Genomic DNA, 23,983 nt, shown 5'->3' with positions numbered 1-23,983 from the left:
AAAAAAAGCTGGAAGTGGCACCGTGGCTCAAGTGGTAGAGCGCTAGCCTTGAGCTGAAGAGCTGAGGAACAGCGCCCAGGCCCAGAGTTCAGGCCCACGACCGGACCCCCCCATCCAAAAAAAAAAAAAAAAGAAAGAAAAAGAACAGGCTCCAGAGGGAACACCAACAGACTGGGTAATTCTGCCATTTACTAGCTCAGGGGGCACATTGCTTCTATCCCACTGGTCTTTAGTTTTCTTCACTATAAAATAGGAGTTAGCATTATTATGAATAATATCATCCTAATATTATTCATATTAGGATTCTATTCATACTAGGGCGTGACCTCTATAAAAGCAAATCCTCCATCAGTTATTAGACAGTTCAGCAGAGCTTGTGGGCCAGAGTTCAAGTCTTGGCTCAAACAATTGGCAGTAAGATGGGGAAAAACACTCAGTCCAACAGTGGCATGGTCCAGGGCTGTATAAAGATAAACAAATACAAAGCTCTTGGACAACCAAACAAGGGCACAACCAATCAAGGAAGGCCAAAAAGTTCACTTGTGCTTGTTAAGATGGTTCAGTCTCAGCATCTTGTGAATGAGGCTGATTCTAGGTCACCAAGCAGTAGAGGATGTAGCAGCGACTGGAACATGTGAATGCAGACAACTATCAGGACTACGGTGAGTATGAAGAGGACTCAATGTTTAACTGAGATGGAGTGTGTGTGTGTGTGTGTGTGTGTGTGTGTGTGTGTGTGTGTGCGTGTGCGCATGCGTTGTGTAACTAGCTATGAGTCTTATACCTTTCTAAACACTGTGAGCAGATTTAAGAGGCTCTCAGGCATTTAACTTGCTATAATTATGTGTACAACTAAACAGTGCCAGGCACTATGCTCTATTCTGGGATGTAATAGTGAGCATGCAGACTGGGAACGTGTATTGGGGTTTATATGTGGGTTGAACTCTGGGCTTCCACTTGCTAGGCAGGCACCCAACTACTTGAGCCATACCTCCAACCCTGAGAATAGGTGCTTAAAAAAAACTCCTTAGTAGACCGTGAGCTGGGATTGAAAATCACCCCTTTTAATATTGCCCTTGGAACAAAAACTTGAGGTGAAGAGCACAAACTGCATCTCAAAATGGGGTTCTCCCTCCCCACCCCCTTCCACTGTGCTTTGTTGCAGAAAACAGCATTCCCAACAATCACATTACATCCATTCCTCCATATGTAGAAAAATGAGTGCAGGAAAAGACCTCCTCTCTTCCCTCCATTGGCCTGCTTGGCTAGCGCCCCACCTCATTCTCAGAGTCCAGAAAAGGGCTGCCAAGCCCTGGCCTCCAATCCCCTGAAGCCTCCAGACTTGGCCTGGAACCTAAACTCCAGCTTGGTGGCTGGCTGGGGCTGGGGCTGGGGCTGGGGCTGGGGCTGGCAGATGTGATCCATCCTTCAGCTCCAGTGTCCAGGAGGGACACCGGGGGACACATAGCCATTCAGCTAGCAGCTTGGGGAAGGGAGGGGAGGGGGTGTTAATGCTTAAGGCCTCAGCAGCCAGAAGTAATTGGCCCTAAGTATCAGTCCAGCTTGGAAGCAAACAATTAGTAGGTGGATAGAAGCCTGATGCTTGAGAAATCACTTTTTTTTTTTAAAGAAGAAAAAGAAAGGTTGTTTAAAAGCCCTTTAACTCAGAAGGTAGTCCCAACCACCTTACAAATTCAATGCCCTCTGAATCCACATCCATCTGTCACAGCGGGGAATCTTTTAACTAGCAAAAGAGCAAGAGGAGGAATTCAGATCAACATCACTGGACTCCAGCCCCTTTCCCCTGAGGCAAGAAAGAATGAAGAATTTCAAAATCTTTTTATACAATTAAAGAGGGATCCAGTGGGGGAGGGGGAGGGGCACAATGATGAAGACGTCTTAAAGGCTTGCTATTTTAAGCACAAAATAAATCATGATGGAAAAGGCCTAGAAGGTATGATTTTCTTTTTAAGATCTTATCTGAGGCAGGAACTGATTCTAGTATTTGGGCAGAGCGAGGGAACTCTTATCACCCCCTCAGCCCATTCCTCAAAGCAAGAACACTTCAGTGAATATGTCCAAAATTTTACAGCCATGAATGATGGCTTTACAAATAACTCAAATTCTATTATAATGAAGTACAGCAATCACCATCAACTGGATGTAAGACACACTACAAAGAAAAAAAAAAACAAAAACAAAAAACAGCCGGGCACCAATGGCTCTTGCCTATAATCCTAACCATTCAGGAGGGCTGAGATCTGAGGATCACAGTTCGAACCCAGCCTGGACAGAAAAGTCCCCATAAATCTTATCTTAATTAACTACTCAAAAAACAGAAGTGGTGCTGTGACTCAAAGTGGTAGAGTACTAGCCTTGAGCAAAAGAGCTCAAGAGCAGCACCTAGGCCCTAAGTTCAAGCTCCATAACGGACAAAAAGAAAAGGAAAAGAGAAACAGTGAAGTAGTAGAGGAGCTGAAGAAAGAATCAAATGATATAGTAAAGAATCCCATATGATAGTGCCAATACTAAGCACCACCAACCAAATAGAAGACAGCTCCCTAAGAATTCACATTCTGCCCCAAACTATTTTTGAATTTCTTGTTGGCAACTATTACTCTCAAATTCTACCCATTTTCAACCATTCACAAACCAAGAGTGAACAAAATGGACAGAGCCCAGTGCGTTACAAAAAGCACTGCCTAGAGGAAACTAAAGGAGTCCTCAGCTCTTCAGCTCAAGGCTAACACTCTACTACTTGAGCCACAGCACCACTTCCAGCTTTTTTCTTTTTGCTTATGTGGTGCTGAGGAATCGAACCCAAGGGCCTCATGCATGCAAGGCAAGTGTTCTACCACTAAGCCACCTTCCCAGCCCTGAATTTTCTTTTCTTTTTATCAACGCCATGAGAAAAGTATATGTCTGCTAGTATTTGTTAAAACACACACATATATTTAGAAAGTACATCTCTTTACAAACTATCTTGAGATTTAAGAGCTTGACTAGGGATATCTTCAGTGGTAGAATACTTATCTACTACTCATACAAGGCCCTGGGTTCAATTCCAAGACCAGGAGAAAAAAAAATCTCAGGGGGCTGGGAATGTGGTTTAGTGGTAGAGTGCTTGCCTAGCATGCATGAAGCCCTGGGTTTGACTCCTCAGTACCACATAAACAGAAAAGGCTGGAAGTGGCTGGCGCTGAGGATCAAGTGACAGAGTGCTATCATGGAGCAAAAGAAGCTCAGGGACAGTACCCAGAACCTGAGTTCAACCCCAGGACGAGCAAAAAAAAAAAAAAATCTCAGGGCAGGGCTTCTTATCCACATCACATCTTTGTAAATCCGGAAGGTAGAGAGAGATCCATGTGTTATAAACACAACATTTAGGACCAGCCTGCCATGTTATTTTGCAGCCTATATGATTCTGGAGTTCTCTTTTTATAGACACCCGGGGTTAGAGCCAGGGTCTTTTCTCTCAATACATGTTTTACATAAGAACTAGAGGTCCTTATCCACTGTGGGGAACAACCTCCCACTGCAGGCACCCTGCAGGGGGCTGGTAAGTCCCACTACCATGTATGGAAGTGGAGGATTGCAGTAAAACCTCAGGCAGGCGTCTGGGCAGGGATGGGCTCCACACGGCATTCCTCCCTGCATAGCCCGAACAGGCTAGACAACTGGAATCCCTTGCCTGGTCCAGGACACTTCATCAGACTGGCCACAGGGCAGAAATGAGGAGAAGTGGGAAAACAAGGGGCACTGCACGGTCAGTGCCTGAAGGAAACAGAGTCCCGTCCATGATGACCATTTGCAGAAAGGCAATGCCATGCAGCTCTTGTAAGCACAGACCTCAGCCCTCCTGGAATGCAGAACTCCCCACAATCTGCCATCCATCACCCAGAGCTGCCTCCAGCCCAGTGCTAAAAGAGCAGTGTCTGGTTTGGTTTGGTTTTTTTGTGGTCTGCAAAACTCAAGACAGCCACTCCACGACAGGGGCACATCTGATAGTTGCTGAAAAGTCCGGTGCCAGAATCAGACATTTCAGTTACAGCCACACAAGTGCCACTGACCAAATGACTTTGAACAAGACTCTTCCCAGCTGTGGCCTCAATATTCACATCTGTAAATTGCAAACACAGCAGGGGGTCATGGGACTGTTGTCTGAAGCCTGTACTGATATGCCCGGCACAAAGCAGATGTTGTGGAATATTAATATTATTAACAATAATAGGATGGAAGCCGGGCGCTGGTGGCTCACACCTGTAATCCTTGCTACTCAGGAGGCTGAGATCTGAGGATCGCGGTTCAAAGCCAGCCCGGGCAGGAGAGATCGTGAGACTCCTATCTCCAATAAACCACCAGAAAACAGGAAGTGGCGCTGTAGCTCAAGTGGTAGAGCGCTCGCCTTGAGCTGAAGAGCTGAGGGACAGCGCCCAGGCCCACAGTTCAAGCCCCATGACCGACAAAAAAAAACAATAATAGGATGGAGTTTCTTTTTTTGCTTGTTTGTTTGTTTGTTTGTTTGGTGAGTAGCTAGGATTACAGGTGTGAGCCACTAGCGCCAGGCAAGATGGAGATTTTTTTTTTTTTAGTCAGTCATGGGGCCTATATTCTGGGTTTGGGCGCTGTCCCTCAGCTCTTCAGCTCAAGGCGAGCGCTCTACCGCTTGAGCCACAGTGCCACTTCCAGTTTTCTAGTGGCTTATTGGAGATAAGAGTCTCATGGACTTTCCTGCCCGGGCTGGCTTTGAACTTCAATCCTTAGATCTCAGCCTCCTGAGTAGCTAGGATTATAGGCATGAGCCACCGGCGCCTGGCTTGGAACTCTTATTCTCAGGAGTTTTCTGGATTCACTTATCTTTCTTTCTAGGGCATAAACCTGCTTCTATACAGAGATTCACCCAAGCAATTAGACAGCAAAACATTGTTAATTTGTCAAAATTGCCTTCATAAACCAATGTCCACACCACCCCCACTGTGGGTCATACCCATAGCAAACTTCACTGTCACTAACTCTTCCTCCTCCTCACTGCCAAAGCCAGAACACAGGTGTTGATCATATTTCCCATTATTCTCAAATACATACCTTTTCTCCCATCCATTATTCTCAAATGCATTCCTTCTCTCCCATCCCTACCCCCACTGCCCAAAGGAGGCCCTCAGCATATCATTGTTCTTCTCTGGTCCAGAGCACAATATGCAATAAAAAAATCCTTTTCATAAGAACATTAAACATTAGAAAAGAACAGGTGAAGTCAATCTTAATACTCTATTTTATTTAGCCCAAGATTATCAATTGCACATTTAGGACAAGAGGGAGTCCATCTTTATGAATTTGCTACCTGTTAAAAGTTTACCCAAAACCCCTATTCATCCATTGTGACTCCTTTGTTGTCATTCTTGGACATGGCAGAGTTGTAAGAACTCTGGTTCACTCAACCCATGGGTTCCCAGCTGAGGCTGAGCAAGGCCATGTTTTCTTCTTTCAGCTTTCATACTTCATGAGTTCTTTTCAGTCATGCTTTTCACATTTTATGCTTTGTGTGTGTGTGTGTGTGTGTGTGTGTGTGTGTGTGCTTTCACTGTTTAAAATGGCCTCAAAGAATAGTGCTGAAGTGCTTAGTATAGAGAGCAAGATGACTGTGATGTGCCTGACAGAGAAGCTACATTCTTTAAGTTTTGTTCAAGCATGAGTTACAATGTTGTTGGCCGTAAGCTCAGCTCAGTGCTAATTAATTATATATCTGAATAGTATGAATATATTATGAGCATGAATTTTATATGTGTTAGTAGGTTTTACATATGTTAATGAATTATAAATGTATAAATAAAGTGATTAAACATAGACCCAGTTGTGTACTGATGAACCACTGTAAGCAGATTCCTTAGGAGCACTGTTTTGGCACTTGCTAATTTCATGTTTGCAAAATTTTGTAGATTATAACTACCAATTACAAGAACCAACTATAGTTTGGTTTTATAGATCGTGTGTAGAAAACTGTCAGGCAAAAAGAGAGCGATAGGAAAAAAAACTCAGTTTGGGTGTAATGCTAAGTGCAGATCTGCCAGTGACAAAGGAAAGGGAGAAAATCCAGATGAAGGCTCTTGCCTGGAAGCCCAGGTGTGGAAATGCTTCTGCCCTAGCTCAAAGCTGTAGAAAACAGTATGCCATGCGTGGGACATTGATGGGTTGACGCATGTGCTGTGGGGACTGGCAGCGAGAGGTGAAAATCCCACTCCACTCACTGAGCCAGCTAGGTAACCTTTGGGGTTAGTGTTTAGGGTACAAATGAAGACAATGTAATAAGTAGTAGGGTAGCCTCCCCCACCCCTTAACCCAGAGGCTATGTTTCAAGGCACCAGTGTGTGCTAGAAACAACAGATAACACATAGCACCCAACTGTCGTTTTTTGTTGACTTTTTTCCCCCATGTGCTCTGCAGTTCACGTAGCACCAGAGTCAATCTGTCATTCCATGTTTTATGCTCTGATGCTGCCCTTGCATCCTATTCATTGTGCTTTGGAGCCATTAATAAGTATAAATGAGCACTACTTGAACGTAAGCACTAAGATAGTGATTGATGACCAAGGCAGACACTAAGTGACTGTGGGAAGGCACCCCCTACAGTGTGGATATGCCGCACAGAGTGATGGTGCACACCCTGGGCAGAGTGGGAGCGAGTGTTACTCAGAATGGCACACAATTTAAAACTTATGTCTGGGGCTGGGAAGGTGGCTCAGTGGTAGAGCGCTTGCCTTGCATGCATGAGGCCCTGAGTTTGGTTCCTTAGCACCACATAAGCAGAAAAGTGGTGCTATGGCTCAAGTGGTAGAGCGCTAGCCTTGAGCTGAAGAGCTGAGGGGCAGCGCCCAGGCCCAGAGTTCAGGCCCCATGACTGACCTAAAGAATAAAAATTAAAAAAAAAAATTAACTTGTGTCTATGCACACACTGCAGATCCAATCCATCTGGCATGTGCTTTATCACTTGAGCTACACCCCCATTTTTTTTGGGGGGGGCCAGTTGTGGGGCTTGAACTCTGGGCCTGAGCGCTGTCCCTCAGCTCTTCAGCTCAAGGCAAGCGCTCTACCACTCGAGCCACAGCGCCACTTCCGGTTTTCTACTGGTTTACTGGAGATAAGAGTCTCACGGACTTTCCTGCCTGGGCTGGCTTTGAACTGCAACCCTCAGATCTTAGCCTCCTGAGTAGCTAGGATTACAGGCGTGAGCCACTGGTGCCCAGCTTACATCCCCATTATTAATTACGATGGCGTGAATATCCTAGTTCAGGAGACATTTTGTTAGCTCCCTGAAATCCAAATGAAGGAACAGGGCCCATTGCTACCATCATAAGCAGAACAAGCTATCTCAGATGCTCCCCATCGTCCAGGACACCATCTGTAAATTCCTTACAGAAGAAGGGACTCAACCTGTGTGTGATTTCATCCAACCCAGCAGGACAACCATGGAAACTCTCCAGCTGGACTCTGATGAGCTGTGATTGCCCTGGTGCCCATTTGAAAGAATCCAAAGTGGAGGGAGATGCAGGTGTCAGTACACGATCGTGTGGCTCCATGCTGTCTCCACTCTGTATAGTGAACTGCAAATGATACTCCAAGGAGTCCTGTGCTAGGTTCCAGAAAGTATATGAAAGTGACTAAGAACTGGCTGGAGAATCAAGTCCTACTCCTAAGTTTCAGAACATCTAATTCTCCCCCTAGAAAAGTAAAAGGCATGACCCAGTAGCCTCCTGTGAAGGCTGAAAGCTCAAGTCAAGTATGTAGTTTCTGTTCTCCTCTTACTCTGGCCCCTGTCCCTGCTCAGGTTGGAATGACCTCCTCACAGCAATAGGGCAAATACCAGTGACCCTACACCTCAAAGCTGAGTGCCAAGGGTTCACTCAGGTCACAGCTATCCTTCAACACAATGCGGTAACTGCTGGGACAGGCTGCTGGATAATGAGGTCTCTCCATTCCCTGATGGCCAAACAGGAAAAAAAATAACATGGCCATGGAGTCATCTGAATGGAATTTCTCTCCAACACTTGGGCGCCCCCTCGGCCTAGACTCACAAACCAAAGCACCTGGCTCTTTCTACATTCCTGTCTTTCCATCTCACATATTAAGGCCTACTAATCCCCCTCCTTAAGAGCTCTGTGCTGTTGTTCAGTGTGGGAACGTGTTTGTTTTTGTAGCATGAGTTATAGCCACTTGAGGCCTTCTACATAGGAGGTCTGATACACGTCCCAGGCCTGACCCCAGCCCCACTACAGGAAGACGCCCTGTGCTCAAGCAGCAGGCTCCTGGGACCAGGAAAGAAGTCCTGCTTTCTAGTGACCAGGATGCATCAAATCGCACGGGGAAAGTGGGACTGTGGCAGTTCCCTCTTTTCAGAATGTTTATCTCTCTTGTCTAAGAACAAAGTTTGGCAATGACTTACAGACATTGGTTAGACTTTTTTTTTTAAGGGCTACTAGGAAAAATGCCAAGAAATACCACTGAGCTGGCAATAAAGAAGAGTCAGAGCTGGTAGCTGGTAGCTCACGCCTGTAATCCTATCTACTCAGGAGGCTGAGATCTGAGGATCATGGTTCAAAGCCAGCCAGAGCAGGAACATCTGTGAGACTCTTATCTCCAGTCAACCATAAAACCGGCCAAGTGACACTGTGGCTCAAAGTGGTAGAGCAATAGCCTTGAGCAAACTTGCCCATCCTCAGGTCTTACTGAGCAAAGGAATATGCTTGGAGTGGGGGTGGGGAGCAGAATACTAGCTTGCAGCCACCAGTTTCAAGAAAGCTTTCTGGAAAGAATAACTTGAAAGTGACCTTTCCAATGAGGGAGTGAGTAGTCCAGTGGATTAAGAAAAGAAAGATATTCTAGATATAAATAACCCTGTGGGAATGAAGGAGAAAGAAGAGAAGGAGAAAGTTCATTTGATCCAGTTGAAGAGAGTATGGTATGGAGGGAGATGATGTTTTGTGTGAAAGCTGGTAGATAACAAGCTGCCCATTTTTTACCTTGGACTTTTGCTTTGCTTTGTTTTGTTTAAGGAAAGCAACAATCCCTTTGGCAGATACTCAAGAAAAGTGCATTTTCTGGTGATGCTGATTGTAAGGTGTGATTTTGTAGGTGGAGACTGAGGTCTGTTTGCAAGGTGACAGTGGCCTCTCTCTTGGGTTTGGGTTTGGAATGGGAAAGAAGGTCTGGATTCCAGACATACCGCAGGATAAGAAACAGATGGTTTTTTGTACAACGGAGGCCAAAGTCAAAGAACCTTACAGTGAGCCAGGTTGCAGATATCCATTTTCTATAGGCTTCTTTAATAGGTGAAGAAGAACCTCTGGGTTAATGGTCTCTTAACTAAAGGAAAGAAAATTCTTCTACGAATTTTCCACTATCTCATAGAATTGATGGGGGAGAGGGAGTGGTGGGAAGACTGTGAAGCTCACAAACTATAGTGTGTCAGCTTTTCTTTGCTTTGTATGGGCACTGCCAAGACTCAACCACTCACACATTTTCTTTTCATCTTTTTTTTTTTGCCAGTCCTGGGGTTTGAACTCAGGGCCTGGGCATTGTCCCTGAGCTTCTTTGGCTCAAGGCTAGCACTCTACCTCGGCTTCCAGGAGTGGAGGATTTTCTAAAAATATAGCCCAAGTTAGTAAGTAAAAATCTCTAATACAAGTTGCCTAATACTAGCTACTGCAAAAGGCCAGGCATAATACAATGCCCAGCACGAGGAGGTCTTTTATCCCTGGATGAGTCTGAATAGTCTTCCAAGCGGAGACTGACAGCCTCAGTGAATAAACCTCTTAATTTATCCCCATGGCAGGGCCAGCAGTGAGAATTTCTCAGACGTTGCCTTCTCATTGCCTTTGTGTGTCCCTCGGGGAGGACAGGGAAAACTGCCTTCTAAAGTCTCCTCAGCCCGCTGCATTCCGAGTCACAAGGAGACATTTTCCTTCTTTGTTTGGTGGTGGTTTGGAGGATTGTGTCTCTGTCTGTGTTGGGGTAATTATCAAGGCAGACATTATACAAGGTAATTCCAGGATAGCCCAGCACCTGTCAGGGCAGTCAGAAATATGAGCAAGACCCATGTAAAGATACGTATGTGAGCATGTGCACAGAGAGCGCGCAGGTGTACCAAATGCCTTTGAGAGGACAGACATGCAACTGATCGTAGGATTTCCTTGGGGAGGCAGCCTATGATCAGCAAAGGGTGTGGGGGTTTTCCCAGCATGCCTGTCCTATCACTTCAATTACTTTTGGTGAGGAACTGGGGGGTATGAACCAAGAGCCTTGCACATACTAGCTATCAGCTCTACCACTGAGCTACATCCCCAGTGACTGACTGACTGATTGATGTAGTGCTCGTCTTGAGTTTGAACTCAGGGCCTGGCTCTGTCCCTGAGCTTTTTCACTCAAGGCTAGTGTTCAGCCATTTGGGCCACTTGGTGGTTAACTGAAGATAGAATCTCACAGTCTTTCCTTGCCTTTTTTCTTTTTCTTTTTTTTTGGGTCTGGTCGTGGGACCTGAACTCTGGGCCTGGGCACTGTCCCTCAGCTCTTCAGTTCAAGGCTAGTGCTCTACCACTTGAGCCACAGTGCAACTTCCTGCTTTTTTCTTTTTGCTTATGAGGAATGGAACCCAGGGCCTCATGCATGCAAGGCAAGCGCTCTACCACTGGGCCAACTTCCTAGCCCACTTTCCTTGCTTTGAATGGTCATCCTCAGATCTCAGCTCCCTGAGTAGCTAGGTTTACAGGTGTGAGCCACCAGTCGCTGGCTTTCCAATTTATTTTTTAAACAGACTGCCATTCTAGAAAAAAATTAATTTCAAATGCCAAATTCCTTTGTGTAATACTTAAATTCATACATTTCTATAGGCAGTATATGCATATTTTTCTGGACAAATATGCAGGACACTCTTAGCAGTGGTTATCTTTGGAAAGAGGAATTGCTTTTACAATTAGAAAGTGAAACACTGGCTTTCTTTTGCAAATGGAAAAAACCTTCCTATGTGGAAAAACAGTGCATTAAGTATATGCTGAGTCAAGGACTACAAGTGCCTTTTAATGTAAACAGTCAGCAGGAAGGCAGGAATTTGTGCTGGATACACAGAGACAGACAAATCCCTGTCTCAGGGTGAAGGCACACCAGGCTTTTGTTCTAGGGATCTATGTTTGCCTGGAAGGATTGGCTGCATGGCAGAGCCCACTGGGATGATGTCAGAAAACAAGTCCCTAATTGAACCTCCCAGGCCAGCAGCACTTCTGAAAGGGCTACAAACCAGAGTGTTCCTCCAGTCTCTGTAAATTAATACTTTTCCTAAATCCAAGTGGAAGGCAATATGTTCAAGTGGTATTAAGTAGTATTTTACTCTTAAGAACGTTTGTACAAGCTTAAAGCAACGCATATCCCAGAGTTGAATCCAGGGACCTTGTGCAACTTTAGGACACTGACTTTCCCCTAGGAAAAGTGCTTGAAAACACTTTAATTCCAATTGAGCCTCATACCTAACACTTGGTCAGAACTCTTAGCTGCCAAAGTGCAATGCCAAAGTGTAACAGACTTGTGTGTCATCTTAAATAAGCAAATATACCTGGGTAAAGCAATAAAGCCATTGGAAAATAAGATTTTTTTTAATGTTAAAATAAACACACTGATTCATCCTAAAAAGTCAGATATGAAGAAAAATAAGCCTATCTGCAGCAAGGCACTAATCTGCTCAGTTGCTAGTTAGTATCTGCTGCTAATTTTGAAACAAAATGCCACATTTAATTAGCCAGCGGGATTCTCATCCTGCCGGTGATGGGGGAAATGGCATTAAGAAAAAGACTCCCTCAGGCTCTATTAGTGCCTTAATGAGCCAGTGAGGGGAGGGAGGCACTGGGGTCAGGGACAAGGCAGGCAGTTCTGCAGGACCGGGGGCTCCTGGACAATGGGGTGCTCTCAACTCCATGCTGACTTATCAGACGTGTCTGGACAGGCTGCTCCTACAAGGTCCTCTGAAAGAAAAGCAACTGAGCAACACCACCTTTGTGCCCAGCCAAGGCAGCAATTCAACTCCAATAAGGTTTGAATTATATCCAAGGAGGAGAAAACGTAACATAACATCACCTAGCCATTGTCGGTGATGTCATGACCTGCTACCAACAGATGGAAGGAATATTGATTTTCAAAAGCACGAAAGGGACAGAGTCGGCAAACTACAGTCTGGTAAACTTGACATGAACCCTTAAACAGATCCTACAGTTTATTGAAGCTATTAAACACACACAGGCAAAGAAATGGTCAGTTGGGAGCAAGCACGGGCTTCCCAAACACAAGTCATTTCAAATTCTCTTTCCCAAAGAAAAAAAAAAAAACCTGAAAGGTGATTGACAGCCATTTCAAAGATGGAACATAGTATAAAAATAAAATGATGGGGGGGAGGATTGGGTGGTGAGGTGGGGGGAGGATGGGAAGGGATGGGAAGGGGAAATAAAGGAGGAAGCTAAAATGCTTGATAAGAAATGTACTCATTATCTTGCCCATGTACAGTATTTTCACAATAAAAAAAGACTACAAAAATAAATAAATAAAATAAAATGAAAAAATTATGGGCTGGGAAGGTGGCTCAGTGGTAGAGCGCTTGCCTTGCATCCAAGAGGCCCAGGGTTCGATTCCTCAGCACCACATAAGCAAAAAGAAAAAAGCCAGAAGTGACACTGTGGCTCAAGAGGTAGAGCGCTAGCCTTGAGCTGAAGAGCTGAGGGACAGCGCCCAGGCCCAGAGTTCAGGCCCCACGACTGGACCCCCCCCCAAAAAAAATCTCTTTCCCAAAGAGGCAAACTGTTCTTAGCTATAGACTCCTATGATAAATTTGCTCCACAGATGGAAAACTATGGGCTAAATAATAGTAACACAATTGGGCAAATTTAGAATTGGCGGATTTAAAGCTAGTTGAACAACCAGTAAATGGACCATGATTAGCCTGAAGGAGGTCTCTAGCAGTATGTTCTAGAACTCCATTTCCAGATGTGGTCAACATTTTCATCAACTGCCTGAATAAAGATCTGAAAGAGATCACCTATAATTCAAAGCTAGGAAGGTATGCTGATTATTATAAGTGCATCAGCATACAAAATTACCTCATCAGACTAAAACAACTGCTCATTATCTAAAAAAACAAAAACAAAGGGCTGGGAAAGTAGCTCAGTGGTAGAGTGCTTGCCTTGCATGTATGAGGCCCTGGGTTCGATTCCTCAGCACCACATAAGCAGAAAAAGCCGAAAGTGGCGCTGTGGCTCAAATGGTAGAGTACTAGTCTTGAGCTGAAGAGATGAGCGACAGCACCCGGGCTCTGAGTTCAAGCCCCATGACCAGCAAAAACAAAAACAAAAAACACCTCAATCTTGGAAATGAGAGGTTTATGTTCACTTGAATGATTTGCAGAGAATAGGGTTCTGTTTGACTCAACACCAAGTGGAAAAGCCCGTATGACCTCAAGGCTCTGGTAAGGTAGTGTAGTTAAGATCTGAACAATGGGGCTGGGAAGTTGGCTCAGTGGTAGAGCGCTTGCCTTGCATGCATGAGGCCCTGGGTTCAATTCCTCAGCACCACATAAGCAAAAAGAAAAAAGCCGGAAGTGGCTCTGTGGCTCAAGTGGTAGAGCACTAGCCTTGAGCTGAAGAGCTGAGGGACTGTGCTCAGGCCCAGAGTTCAGGCCCAACGACCAGACCAGACCCAAAAAAAAAAAGATCTGAACAATGCAATCAGCTTGATTGCATTAACTTAACTCCCATGTTTAAAACTACTATGCCAGCTCATGCCTGTAATCCTAGCTACTCAAGAGGCTGATATGAGGATCACAGTTCAAAGCCAGCCTGAAAAGAAAAGTCTATGAGACTCTATCTCTAATTAACCAGCAAAAAGCCAAGAGTAGAACTGTGCTTCAAGGGATAGTGCGCTAGGCTTGAGCAAAAAAAGCTTGGACAACATCCAGGCCTTGAGTTAAAACCCTAGTACTGGTATGAATGGATGAATGAGCTTAATTAACCTGTAGCCAAGTTTATGGCCAGAGTTGGGCCTGTGCTTACTCACGTTCACGCCCACGCTGAGATCTGGCATCACATTGTTACTTTTTCCCTATTATACTGCTGTTCTGCTCAATCTTTACATTTCACATCAAACCCTGAAAAATGAGTAACAGATGAGGCAGCTGTGTTCAGAGGCACCACCATCAAAAGACACTGTCTTGACCTGATGGTGTTTCAAGAGTAAAAAGGCAATGTCTTCAGCTTATAAGCAGACTAGATCCGTTCGGATTTTTATCACAGGAATACTGGCCCAAAGAGACCAAAAAACTATAGATCAGAAGCATCTAGATAAAATTCTCCCAGGAAAACAAAGACAACCCTTCCTATAAAACTTACCGCACCCTGCTTTGTGACTACTCAATAACAATCTAAGATAAAAGCATCATCACCGGGGGAAGTATTGTTTGAATTTGCCTGTAATTGACATCTATATGAAAACAGTATCATGCAGAGTAGGGGGAATGGGTGGCAGATTTGATAGAAAGAAGTGCTGAGTTGTCAAGCTTAAGTTGTTTTCAGAAAAAGGATTTTCTAAATGTGCAGCTCATACAAAAATTGCACTGTCTATCTTGTCTAAAACCAGCAAGCAGCAGAAAATTTACGTTTGCTTTTAATCACAGATGCCCCAGCACAAAAGTTTCCATTGCAGGGCTTCACTCTAGAATAACACCACTCAGGCAACTTTCAATTACTCTACTGCTTCCTTGTCATAAAGCAGAAAGCACATGCTTGAGATTTCACTGGAAGTCGAAACAGCCATTTCTGAAAACCTCATACAGAGGAGGACTGATTTGGTCCTAGGATCTCGGCAGGATACCTGAAGTTCAATTTTGTTTCTGAACAAAAGCTCTAAAGCAGCCTGCAGGCTTTGCATAGGATGAGGGGGGAGTTGGGGGCACTTCGGCTAACTTAAAAAAAAAAAAAAAAGAAGGCCAAAATGATTAAAAAGTCCCTTCTATGGGCTGCTGAGGAAAGCAGCAGCAGGAAAAGTGTGAGCTCTCCTGTCTTCCAAGTAATAGCAGATGTGTTAAGCAGTTAAACCCCTTCTATCTTAAATTTGAGTGTTCTCTGCATACCTAGTGGGTCAGTGGTTCACCCTCAGGCACTCGGCTCAACCTCCTCCTCCATCTTAGAGCATATTTCGGGTGAATGTTTCTTCAGACACAATTTCATGAACAGAAAAGACAGAGTCAAATTTAAGGGAGGTCAGCCAAGCTCTTTCATTCAACACGGTGACCCCAGATCTAATCATCAGTTCTCTTTGCTTCAGTTCTCCAACTCTTAACATACTTTGGAAAGTTAAAATGTTTAACATCCACTGGTTACTAGTTGCTATAAGCAGGCATCTTGAGTTCTCTGGAAGAAAGATGGTAGAAAAATGTGAAGTATTTATGAAATATAAAAGCACAGAATGACAGGTCTGTATATAAGACTATTTTACTGGACTGAGAAAGTTTGATATTTCAAAAAGGAGAAAGTGATTTTTTTGTTTCTGTTTTTTTGGTTGTTTTTTGGTGCTGGTCCTGGGGCTGGAACTCAGGACCTGGGCAGTGCTCATAGTTAGTGCTCTACCACATTAGCCACAGCTTCACTTCCAGCTTTTTGGAAGTTTAGTGGAGATAAGATTCTCACAGACTTTTTGCCCATGCTGGCTTCAAACTCCAATCCTCATATCTCAGCCTCCTAAATAGCTAGGATTTCAGGCATGAGCCACCAGTGCCCATTTTTTTTCCTATTTTTGAACCCAATTACAGAGCAATGTAGTTACACAAGATAGCTGGGCTCTCCCAACTGAGCCATCTATTTGCTCATCTAAGTGCTTTTTAAAATGCTCATTAAAGACTAGGGTATAGCTGGTGATAGAGTGTTTGCTTAGCAAGTGAGCAAGGCCCTTGGCTTAATCTCTAATCCCTAATAATTCAAAGAAACAGAAAAAAAGCTCATTAAGAAACCAAAACAAAGCACCTACCAACTGTACAGAGGATATATAATTAACACAGTTCAATTAAGAGCCAATGCTAACATTAAATGCTAAAAATCAAGCTATACAACAAGCTATACAAGTGTGTATTTCAACTCACATGATCTGAAACTACCATGTTTTCAAGTTATCAGTCTAAAGTCCCATGCCTGCTTTCCAGGATGGTTTCCAATTTCTTGGTACCTCAGCTCTGATCATCTTCTCCTCCCTTTGGCTCCTGCCTCAAGGAGCTTACAGTCTAATGAAAAAAGACCATAGGAAATTTTGAAAACTGTCTCATGGACTCTTCAAAACATTCTACCTAGAGGGAAGAGACAGGAAATACCACACGGTATTTATAAATGTGTGGGATTGCTACCTGTCTCTGGAGAAGTATCTGAAATTAATGAAGCTCTCACAAATCTTGTTAAGAAGGTGGCTGGCTGGTCAAGATAAATATCAAGCCAGGCACTTGGTGGATCACGTCTATAATCCTAGCTACTTAGGAGGCTGAGATCTGAGGATTGCAGTTCAAAGCCAGCCCAGACAGGAAAGCCTGAAAGACTCTCATCTCCAATTAATCACCAAAAAAAGATGAAAGTGGAACTGTGGCTCAAGGGTAGAGTGCTAGCCTTGAACAAAAAAGCTTAGGGATAGCACCTAGGCACTGAGTTCAAGCCCCAGGACCAGCACAAAAGAAAGAGGGGGGGGAGGGATGGAGGGGGTGAGAGAGAGAGAGAGAGGTATAAATAACTTTTCATTAACTAATCACTGAGCTTTTTACGTGACTCCATTTTGGGGAGCTTTTGTTTTCCTTTGGCACTAGAGAAAGAAACCAAGAGTTTCTACCTGTTCTAGAGAAGCACTCTACCACTAAGCTACACTTCCAGCCTGTGTTATTCCATTCCAGAAACAGTCTAGAGCAAGGCTGCTCAAGGCAGTTTCCCAAGTGCAGATTTTTGTCAGTGGTCCATAAGGGTGAGTACAAAAAACAGTGAGTAGGGGCTAGGAAGGTGGCTCAGTGGTAGAGTACTTGCCTTGCATGCATGATGCCCTGACTTCGATTCCTCAATACCACATAAGCAGAAAAAGCTGGAAGTGGTACTGTGGCTCAAGTGGTAGAGCCCTAGCCTTGAGCTGAAGAGCTGAGGGACAGCGCCCAGGCCCAGAGTTCAGGCCCCGTACAACCAACAACAAAAACAAAAACAAAACAGTGAGTAGATGCTTGGAAGGCTCATGACAGCACCTCAACAAAACAGCAACACCCAAACTTGCAATTAATGGGCTAGCTCATCTGGTTGAACAGGCCCATTGTTAACTGGTTGTGGGGGATCACTTGTGGCTCAAGCTGCAAACTAGCCATATGAAGCCCATCTACATTTCAGTGTGTGATGGACTGAAAAAAAAAATTTTTTTTAATGGATTCTTCCATAGACTATGTGAGATGTTCTAGTCTAGAGAACCATTCCAAGGTCAGGATTAGAAGCAGGGAGCCCAGGGGATAAAGCTGTTGTTGGTAGGCAGTGATCCAGAAGAAACCTGAACTTAAGTAATGATGATGTTAGGAATGGTAATAGAGAGCAGGGTTGAGAGCTATTAAGAAGGTCAAATTAACCATACTGTGTGCCTTCAGGGTATGGGAGGTGGAGGAGAATCCAGTATAGTTCCTAGGATCCAAGAACTCCCACTTGCTTTGAAAGTAAAGGGAAGATCTAAAACCACAGCACCTAAAAGCTTCATGAAAGTCAGATTCATAAAGACTCTAAATTCAAAGGCATTTTCTCTAAGTGCCTTTGAATAAGCACAATGGCAAATTAATGAAATACTGAAAACTAAGCACCCTGATGGTTAACACTCCACACCACTGGGAATCCAGACAGTGAAGAAAGAAAACATAATAATCTATGCCAAACCTGAACTCTCCCCCTGAAATGAAATCATGTGGTTAGCCACATATAATTCTGCTGGAGGCTAAGAACCCCCCAACCCTATTAGAAAAAGAAAAGACACCCCAGGGACCTGTTCATCTCCTGCCCCAGCTGTATACAAGATAACAAAGCAAAACAAATATTAAATAGATATTAAAACAGACCTCCCACCAAAAGGGAGAATGAGCCAAGCACCAGTGGCTCACGCCTGTAATCCTAGCTACTCAGGAGGCTGAGATCTTAAGGTCATGGTTTGAAGCCAGCGCGGAGCAGAAAAGTCACTGTGAGACATCTCCAATTAACCACTCAAAAACCAGAAATAGAGCTGTGGCTCAAAGTGGTACGGTGCTAAATCCACTGCCTTCTTCGGTGCTCTGGTTTACATTCCAACCCATATTAAAAGAAAGGCAATTAGCAAGTGTGGTGGACAGCTGCTAACTAATTAATCCTGAAATGGCTGTAAAGGCTGTCTAGGCAAACCTATCCTGTAGCTGGAAAAGAAGCAGATCCAGTAGGGTAGGGAGGGTCTCTTCTAGAGACAAACTGTTTATCTCCCACATTTTTTTTTATTTTTTTATTTTTTTTTGGTCAGTCATTGAGGCTTGAACTCTGGGTTTGGGCGCTGTCCCTCAGCTCTTTAGCTCAAGGTAAGTGCTCTACTGCTTGAGCCACAGCGCCACTTCTGGTTTTCTAGTAGTTTATTGGAGGTTAAGAGTCTCATGGACTTTCATGCCCAGTCTGGCTTTGAACTGTGATCCTCAGATTTTAGCCTCCTGAGTAGCTAGGATTACAGGCGTGAACCACCAGCGCCCGGCCATTTTTTTTTTTTTAAAGCATCCAGCCAGCCAGGGGCCTATGGCTCATACCTGTAATCCTAATCAGGAGGTAGAACTTGGCAGAATTGAGATATAAGGACAAGCAGGTCAAAAGTTTGTGAGGCTCTGGCTGGGAAGTTGGCTTGGTAGAGTGCTTGCCTTGCATGCATGAGGCCCTGGGTTCGATTCCTCAGCACCACATAAGCAAAAAGAAAAAAGCCGGAAGTGGCGCTGTAGCTCAAGTGATAGAGCGCTAGCCTTGAGCTGAAGAGCTGAGGGACAGTGCCCAGGCCCAGAGTTCAGACCCCACGACCGGACCCCAAAAAAAAAAAGTTTGTCAGGCTCCCCATCTCAAACAATAGTTGGGCATGGTGGTACACAACTGTCATGTACAGCAGTCAGTATCAATATCTTTCAGTCCAGTCTGGTGAAAAAGCAAGTGCCTACCTCCTCTCCCAAAAACCAGAGCAAAAAGGATTGGAGGTCTGGCCCAAGTTGTTGAGCACTTGTGAAGCCTTGATTTCAAATTGCAGCACTGCCAAAAAAGAGGGGGCGGGGGATGGCCCTTCACCTTCCACACTGACCAAACTGAGTAACCAGGGACAGTGGAAGACATGTCTAACATATTTGGGAAGCCACCAAAGCCCATAATTTCCCTCAGGTAGGGTGCCTGGTCATCTTTAAATTGTTGCCCTTGACCAAGTCTAGGTTTCAGTGATCAGCAGCCTCATTTCACTGGCAAATAAAAACCCGGAGCTCAGTTACTATCCATTATCTCCCACAACTTTAAAAGACAGTAGTATTATATATTCATTTTATATCCATCCATGGCAGCCAGCACAAGTAGCCCACACAAGGTAGCTATAGAAGGGCTCCCGCTGCTCTGTCCAAAGCAAGTAAACCCAGATCTGGGTCAGAGACTGGACTCCCACCCCAACTTCCTCTTCCCCTTTTTGCCATGTAGGAAATTCTAGGACTACAGCAGAACTCAATAATCTGCACACCCCAAATTACCAAGTGTTTCCATCAGACACCCAGTGGAACAAAGCTAGATCCCATGGCTTTCAAACCAAAACTGCTGTTCATGTCAGTGATTCCTCCGTTGATTCTGGAGATGAGTCCTCCAGTTGTGACAACAGAATAACTTAATACTCATTGAAAGGAACTGGCCAAATCCCCAAAGTTCAAATCATCACCAATTGCCAACTATTCATCACATTCACTCTCTTCAGAAATCTGAATAACATCCACCAACAAACCTAACTGCCTTAAATTCACGATTATAGGTTTCCTGACAAAACTGCTCTCATAAATGCACTCAAGTTCTATTATCATCTAATTATAATTTCTATACAGTGATATAATGATGTGTGTGTTCTGGAAGCAAAAGGGAGAAAAAAAGCATCAATTACTCTTGTACCTACCACTAAGACAAGCCGAAACAGGACAACCTTTCCACAGCAAATTACAAGGGGAAAAAAACGGCTGGAATCCCTCTACTTAGGGTTTTCTCACATTTCCAATAGCGGTAAAGGAGCCAGGAAACATGTAGAATGAACATATATGGTCATCCCCAGACTTTTCTTACTATATAAAGGAGAAATTAATAAAAGAGAAAAAAAAGAGAAAAAAAAAACCACACAGCATTTTCTTTCTCTACCATAATTTTTCAATTTTCTTAGAGAAATGCCAGCCAATAACTAATTAGAACCATATCCTTTGTTATCCCAATGGGAAGACATATACAAATGGTTTTAGAGAACAAATGTTAATAAGAACTTTTTTAAAAAAAAAATGTAATCTGGAACTTTGGTTTCCCTTCACTGTAAAACAAAATTCCCTTCTCTAAAGCTATTTTTATGGCTGGCAAAATGGCGTGGAGAGAGTCCAACAACAAAAAGTTAAGTGTTCAGCATACAGTGCAAAGAACTGGGGGTGCCCTGGCACCATTCTTAAGGTGAAATTAGCGTCACAAAACCACAGACTTCTATACACCCTGATTTCAAAGTGAAAGAAACAAGCAAAAGTCAATTGTACACCTCTTCGGTTTCAAGAGGGAAAATAATTCCTTTCAAAGTGAGTATATGATTTTTGGGCTGGAGAATGTGACTCAAGTGGAAAAGCACCTGCACCACACACACACACACACACACACACACACAATCAAATTGAGTATATAGCTTTTGTCATTTCCAATAGTATGATCCCACCAGAAAAACAGCTGGATCCCCTTTCCCCAGTGTATTTCACCACAAATAAGAATGCTTCTATAATCCTAGCTACTCTGGAGGTTGAGATCTGAGGATCATGGTTTAAAGCCAGCCCAGGCAGCAAAGTCCCAGTAAGACTCTTATCTCCAGTTAGCCACCTAAAAACCAGAAGTGGATCTGTGGCTCAAAGTAGTAGAGCACTACTAGCCTTGAGCAAAAAGAGCTCAGGGATAGTGCCCCAGCCCTGAATTCAAGCCCCAAGACCAACCAAAAAAAAAAACTTAAAAAAAAATAATGCTTCTCAGTGGCCTATTAACTAACATCACAGGGCACAAGCCTCCTTCAAACCCAGTCTTTTTATTTTTATTTTGGTGGCGGTGGGGCCTGAACTCTGGGCCTGGGCACTGTCATTCAGCTCTTCAGCTCAAGGCTAGTGCTCTACCACTTGAGCCACAGCGTCACTTCTGCCTTTTTCTGCTTATGTGGTGCTGAGGAATCAAACCCAGGGCATCATGCATGCAAGGCAAGCACTCTACCACTGAGCCACCTCCCCAGCCATTCTTTTTCTTTTCTTTTTTTTTTTTTTGGTCGGTCATGGGGCCTGAACTCTGGGCCTGGGCGCTGTCCCTGAGCTCTACAGCTCAAGGCTAGCGCTCTACCACTTGAGCCACAGCGCTACTTCCCAAACCCAGGCTTTTTAGACACGTCAAAAACGAACAAAACTTTGAGCCAAGTGGTTCAGTAGTACAACACATGCTTAGCATGAACAAGATCCCTAGATTCAATCCCTAACACCACAAGAAAAAAATGTATTTTGTGTGTGCCAGTACTGGAGCTTACACTCCAGGCCTGGGTGCTGTCCCTTAGCTTTTCCTCTCAAGGTTAACAGCTCTACCACTTGAGCCAGAGCTCTACTAAAAAGACATCATGGTTTATTTAATGTGTTTAGCATTCTGAGCTCTATTTTCAAATGAGAGCCTGCACTGGTGGAATCAGCAGGCCAAGGACCAGGCCTACATAACATTTTTTTTTTTCATGCCAAAGGACTAGCCAAGGTAGAGAGAATGAGGCATGGCCCCTGTCACAGCAAACACATTCCTTTTTTGGAAAAAGCTTTAAGCATTTCCAAAACATCTCCATATTTTTACTAACCAGTACTTTTATTTCCCCTTCTGCAAAAAACACAAAAGACAAAAAACACACAATAGGACTTAAGTCTTACAGGTTTTCAAAAGCTAGTAATCATTTGTGTTGCCCAATAGGACATTATTTTAAACAAACTTTGGGCTATAACAAAAACCTGCCATAAACTTGAAACTATTTTTTGATAAATATCTTTCTGAACATTATTTCTTCCCCCCCCCAAAAAAAAAACCACCAAGGAAAACAAAGAATTTCCATATTTTTAAGCAAAAAGTATTAGCCATGAATATTCATACCCTGTACAGTATATAAGGCAAACACAGGCAAAATAACCCAGAGAGTAGTTAGAACTCAAAGTCTTGCTTCGGTGTGGTTAGTAAGCCCATGTCTTGGCAATGTTAGATTTACAAACTGTATTTGTTAGACTGTATTTCATACTTTGAAATCTCATGTCTGAACCTTAACACTGCTTTGGGATGGATGATTTACTGGAGACATTTGGGGTCACAGTATAAGCTTTTTGCTCTCACTAAATCTAAATCATACTTCTCAAGATTCTTTACACATGAAAGAAACACATGGCCAATGTTACCATCTCCCTAGGGGAACCTAAGTGTCCCCAGATTAGCTTTTCTCCTCAGAAAGGGAAGGGGGATGGCTTGACACGTTGCACAAACACACTAAGCGAGAGCACTCCAAAACTTTTTTATCTGTTACCACTCATTACCAAAAGCCGTGAATTTGATTTATTAAGACAGACATCTTTCTCCAACAACATAACACACTCGGAAACCCAAACTAATTTCACCAAGAGAACTGGTAGGAATGAGAAGTGGACAGCGAAGTGGGACTTTCCCCAAGTCCTCCTTGTTCTGGGCAATCTGCACGTGTGGCTCAGTCTTCCATTTAAGCCTAGGGGATGGCCAGGACGACAGTTGCTCACCGACAAACGAAGGGATGGACCAGGACGACGGGGCTGTGTGTTCCCGGGCTTGGGGGGATAGCTGGACAGCCAGACAATGAAAAGCTCCCTGGTGGCTAATAATTCAGCCACGTTGGGGGGGGGGGTAAAGGAGGAAGAATGGGGAGAGGGACTGAGCTCCTTTCTCGCCCAAACCTATGGTCAGCAGCCGCCTCCATCGAGCGGGGCCGAGGGGCGGCCTAACCTCGAACTCGGTCCCCTGGAGTCCTTAAGGCACAGGAGAGGGGACCCCAGGAAAGCAGATTTCTCTGTGAAAGAAAGCAAACTTCCTGGCTGGGGCCTAGAGGGCTGGCGCCCTCTCCCAGTGTCCGCGGGGAGTCGAGTGATTGAAGGAAAAGACACCCCCCCGCACTTCTAGTTAGGGACCCCAAAGAAGAGCCCACGGCTACGCAAAGCTACTAACGTGGGACCGAAGAGTCCCGGTTCAAACAGAACCCGGGGACCCAAAGAGAGTTCCAAGTTACCAGCGCGGGCGTCAGCCTGGCACCGGCACCCCGGAGTTGCAGCAGGCACCCCCAACTCGATGGGGGTCCCGGGATGGGGGTGCGGACGCAGAGCGGAGCGAGCGACGGGCTCCTGACCAAGATGGAGAAGGTGGGCCTGGGGACCACGGGGGCCGGGAGAGGCGGCGAGGACCCGGCCCCGGGGAGCTGCCCCCCCACCCTCCCCACCCCGGGCCCCGGAGCGCGGCAGGCCCGCGCCGCTCACCTTCCGGTGCTTCTCCTTGTAGGGAAGCGCCAGCCACGGCATGTCCCGCACGAAGTCCTGCCACTGCTGCTGGTCCTGGTCCGAAGATACGAAGACGATCTCCAGACGGCGCCGCGGCTCGGACTCCTCGGCCGCCCCGGCCCCCGGCTCCGACCCGGCCGCG

General features: G+C 44.7%; 1 protein-coding gene across 1 annotated transcript in view; it reads right to left on the bottom strand.

The window, feature by feature from the left end:
- Nxn (nucleoredoxin) overlaps positions 1 to 23,982 on the bottom strand; it is a gene marked incomplete at its 5' end in the record, with an annotated part of 138,319 nt that extends 114,337 nt beyond the window's left edge. Inside the window, one exon of the mRNA XM_013016301.1 lies at positions 23,821 to 23,982. Coding sequence (XP_012871755.1) covers positions 23,821 to 23,982 — 162 coding nt within the window. The remainder of the gene's footprint in view (positions 1 to 23,820) is intronic.
- Position 23,983: the final 1 nt, after the last annotated feature.

This window comes from Dipodomys ordii, unplaced genomic scaffold, assembly GCF_000151885.1.
Source record: "Dipodomys ordii isolate 6190 unplaced genomic scaffold, Dord_2.0 Scaffold31, whole genome shotgun sequence".
NCBI classification, from domain to species: domain Eukaryota; kingdom Metazoa; phylum Chordata; class Mammalia; order Rodentia; family Heteromyidae; genus Dipodomys; species Dipodomys ordii.
Note: the sequence above shows the minus strand (reverse complement) of the source record. Positions and strands in the feature narration are given on the sequence as shown.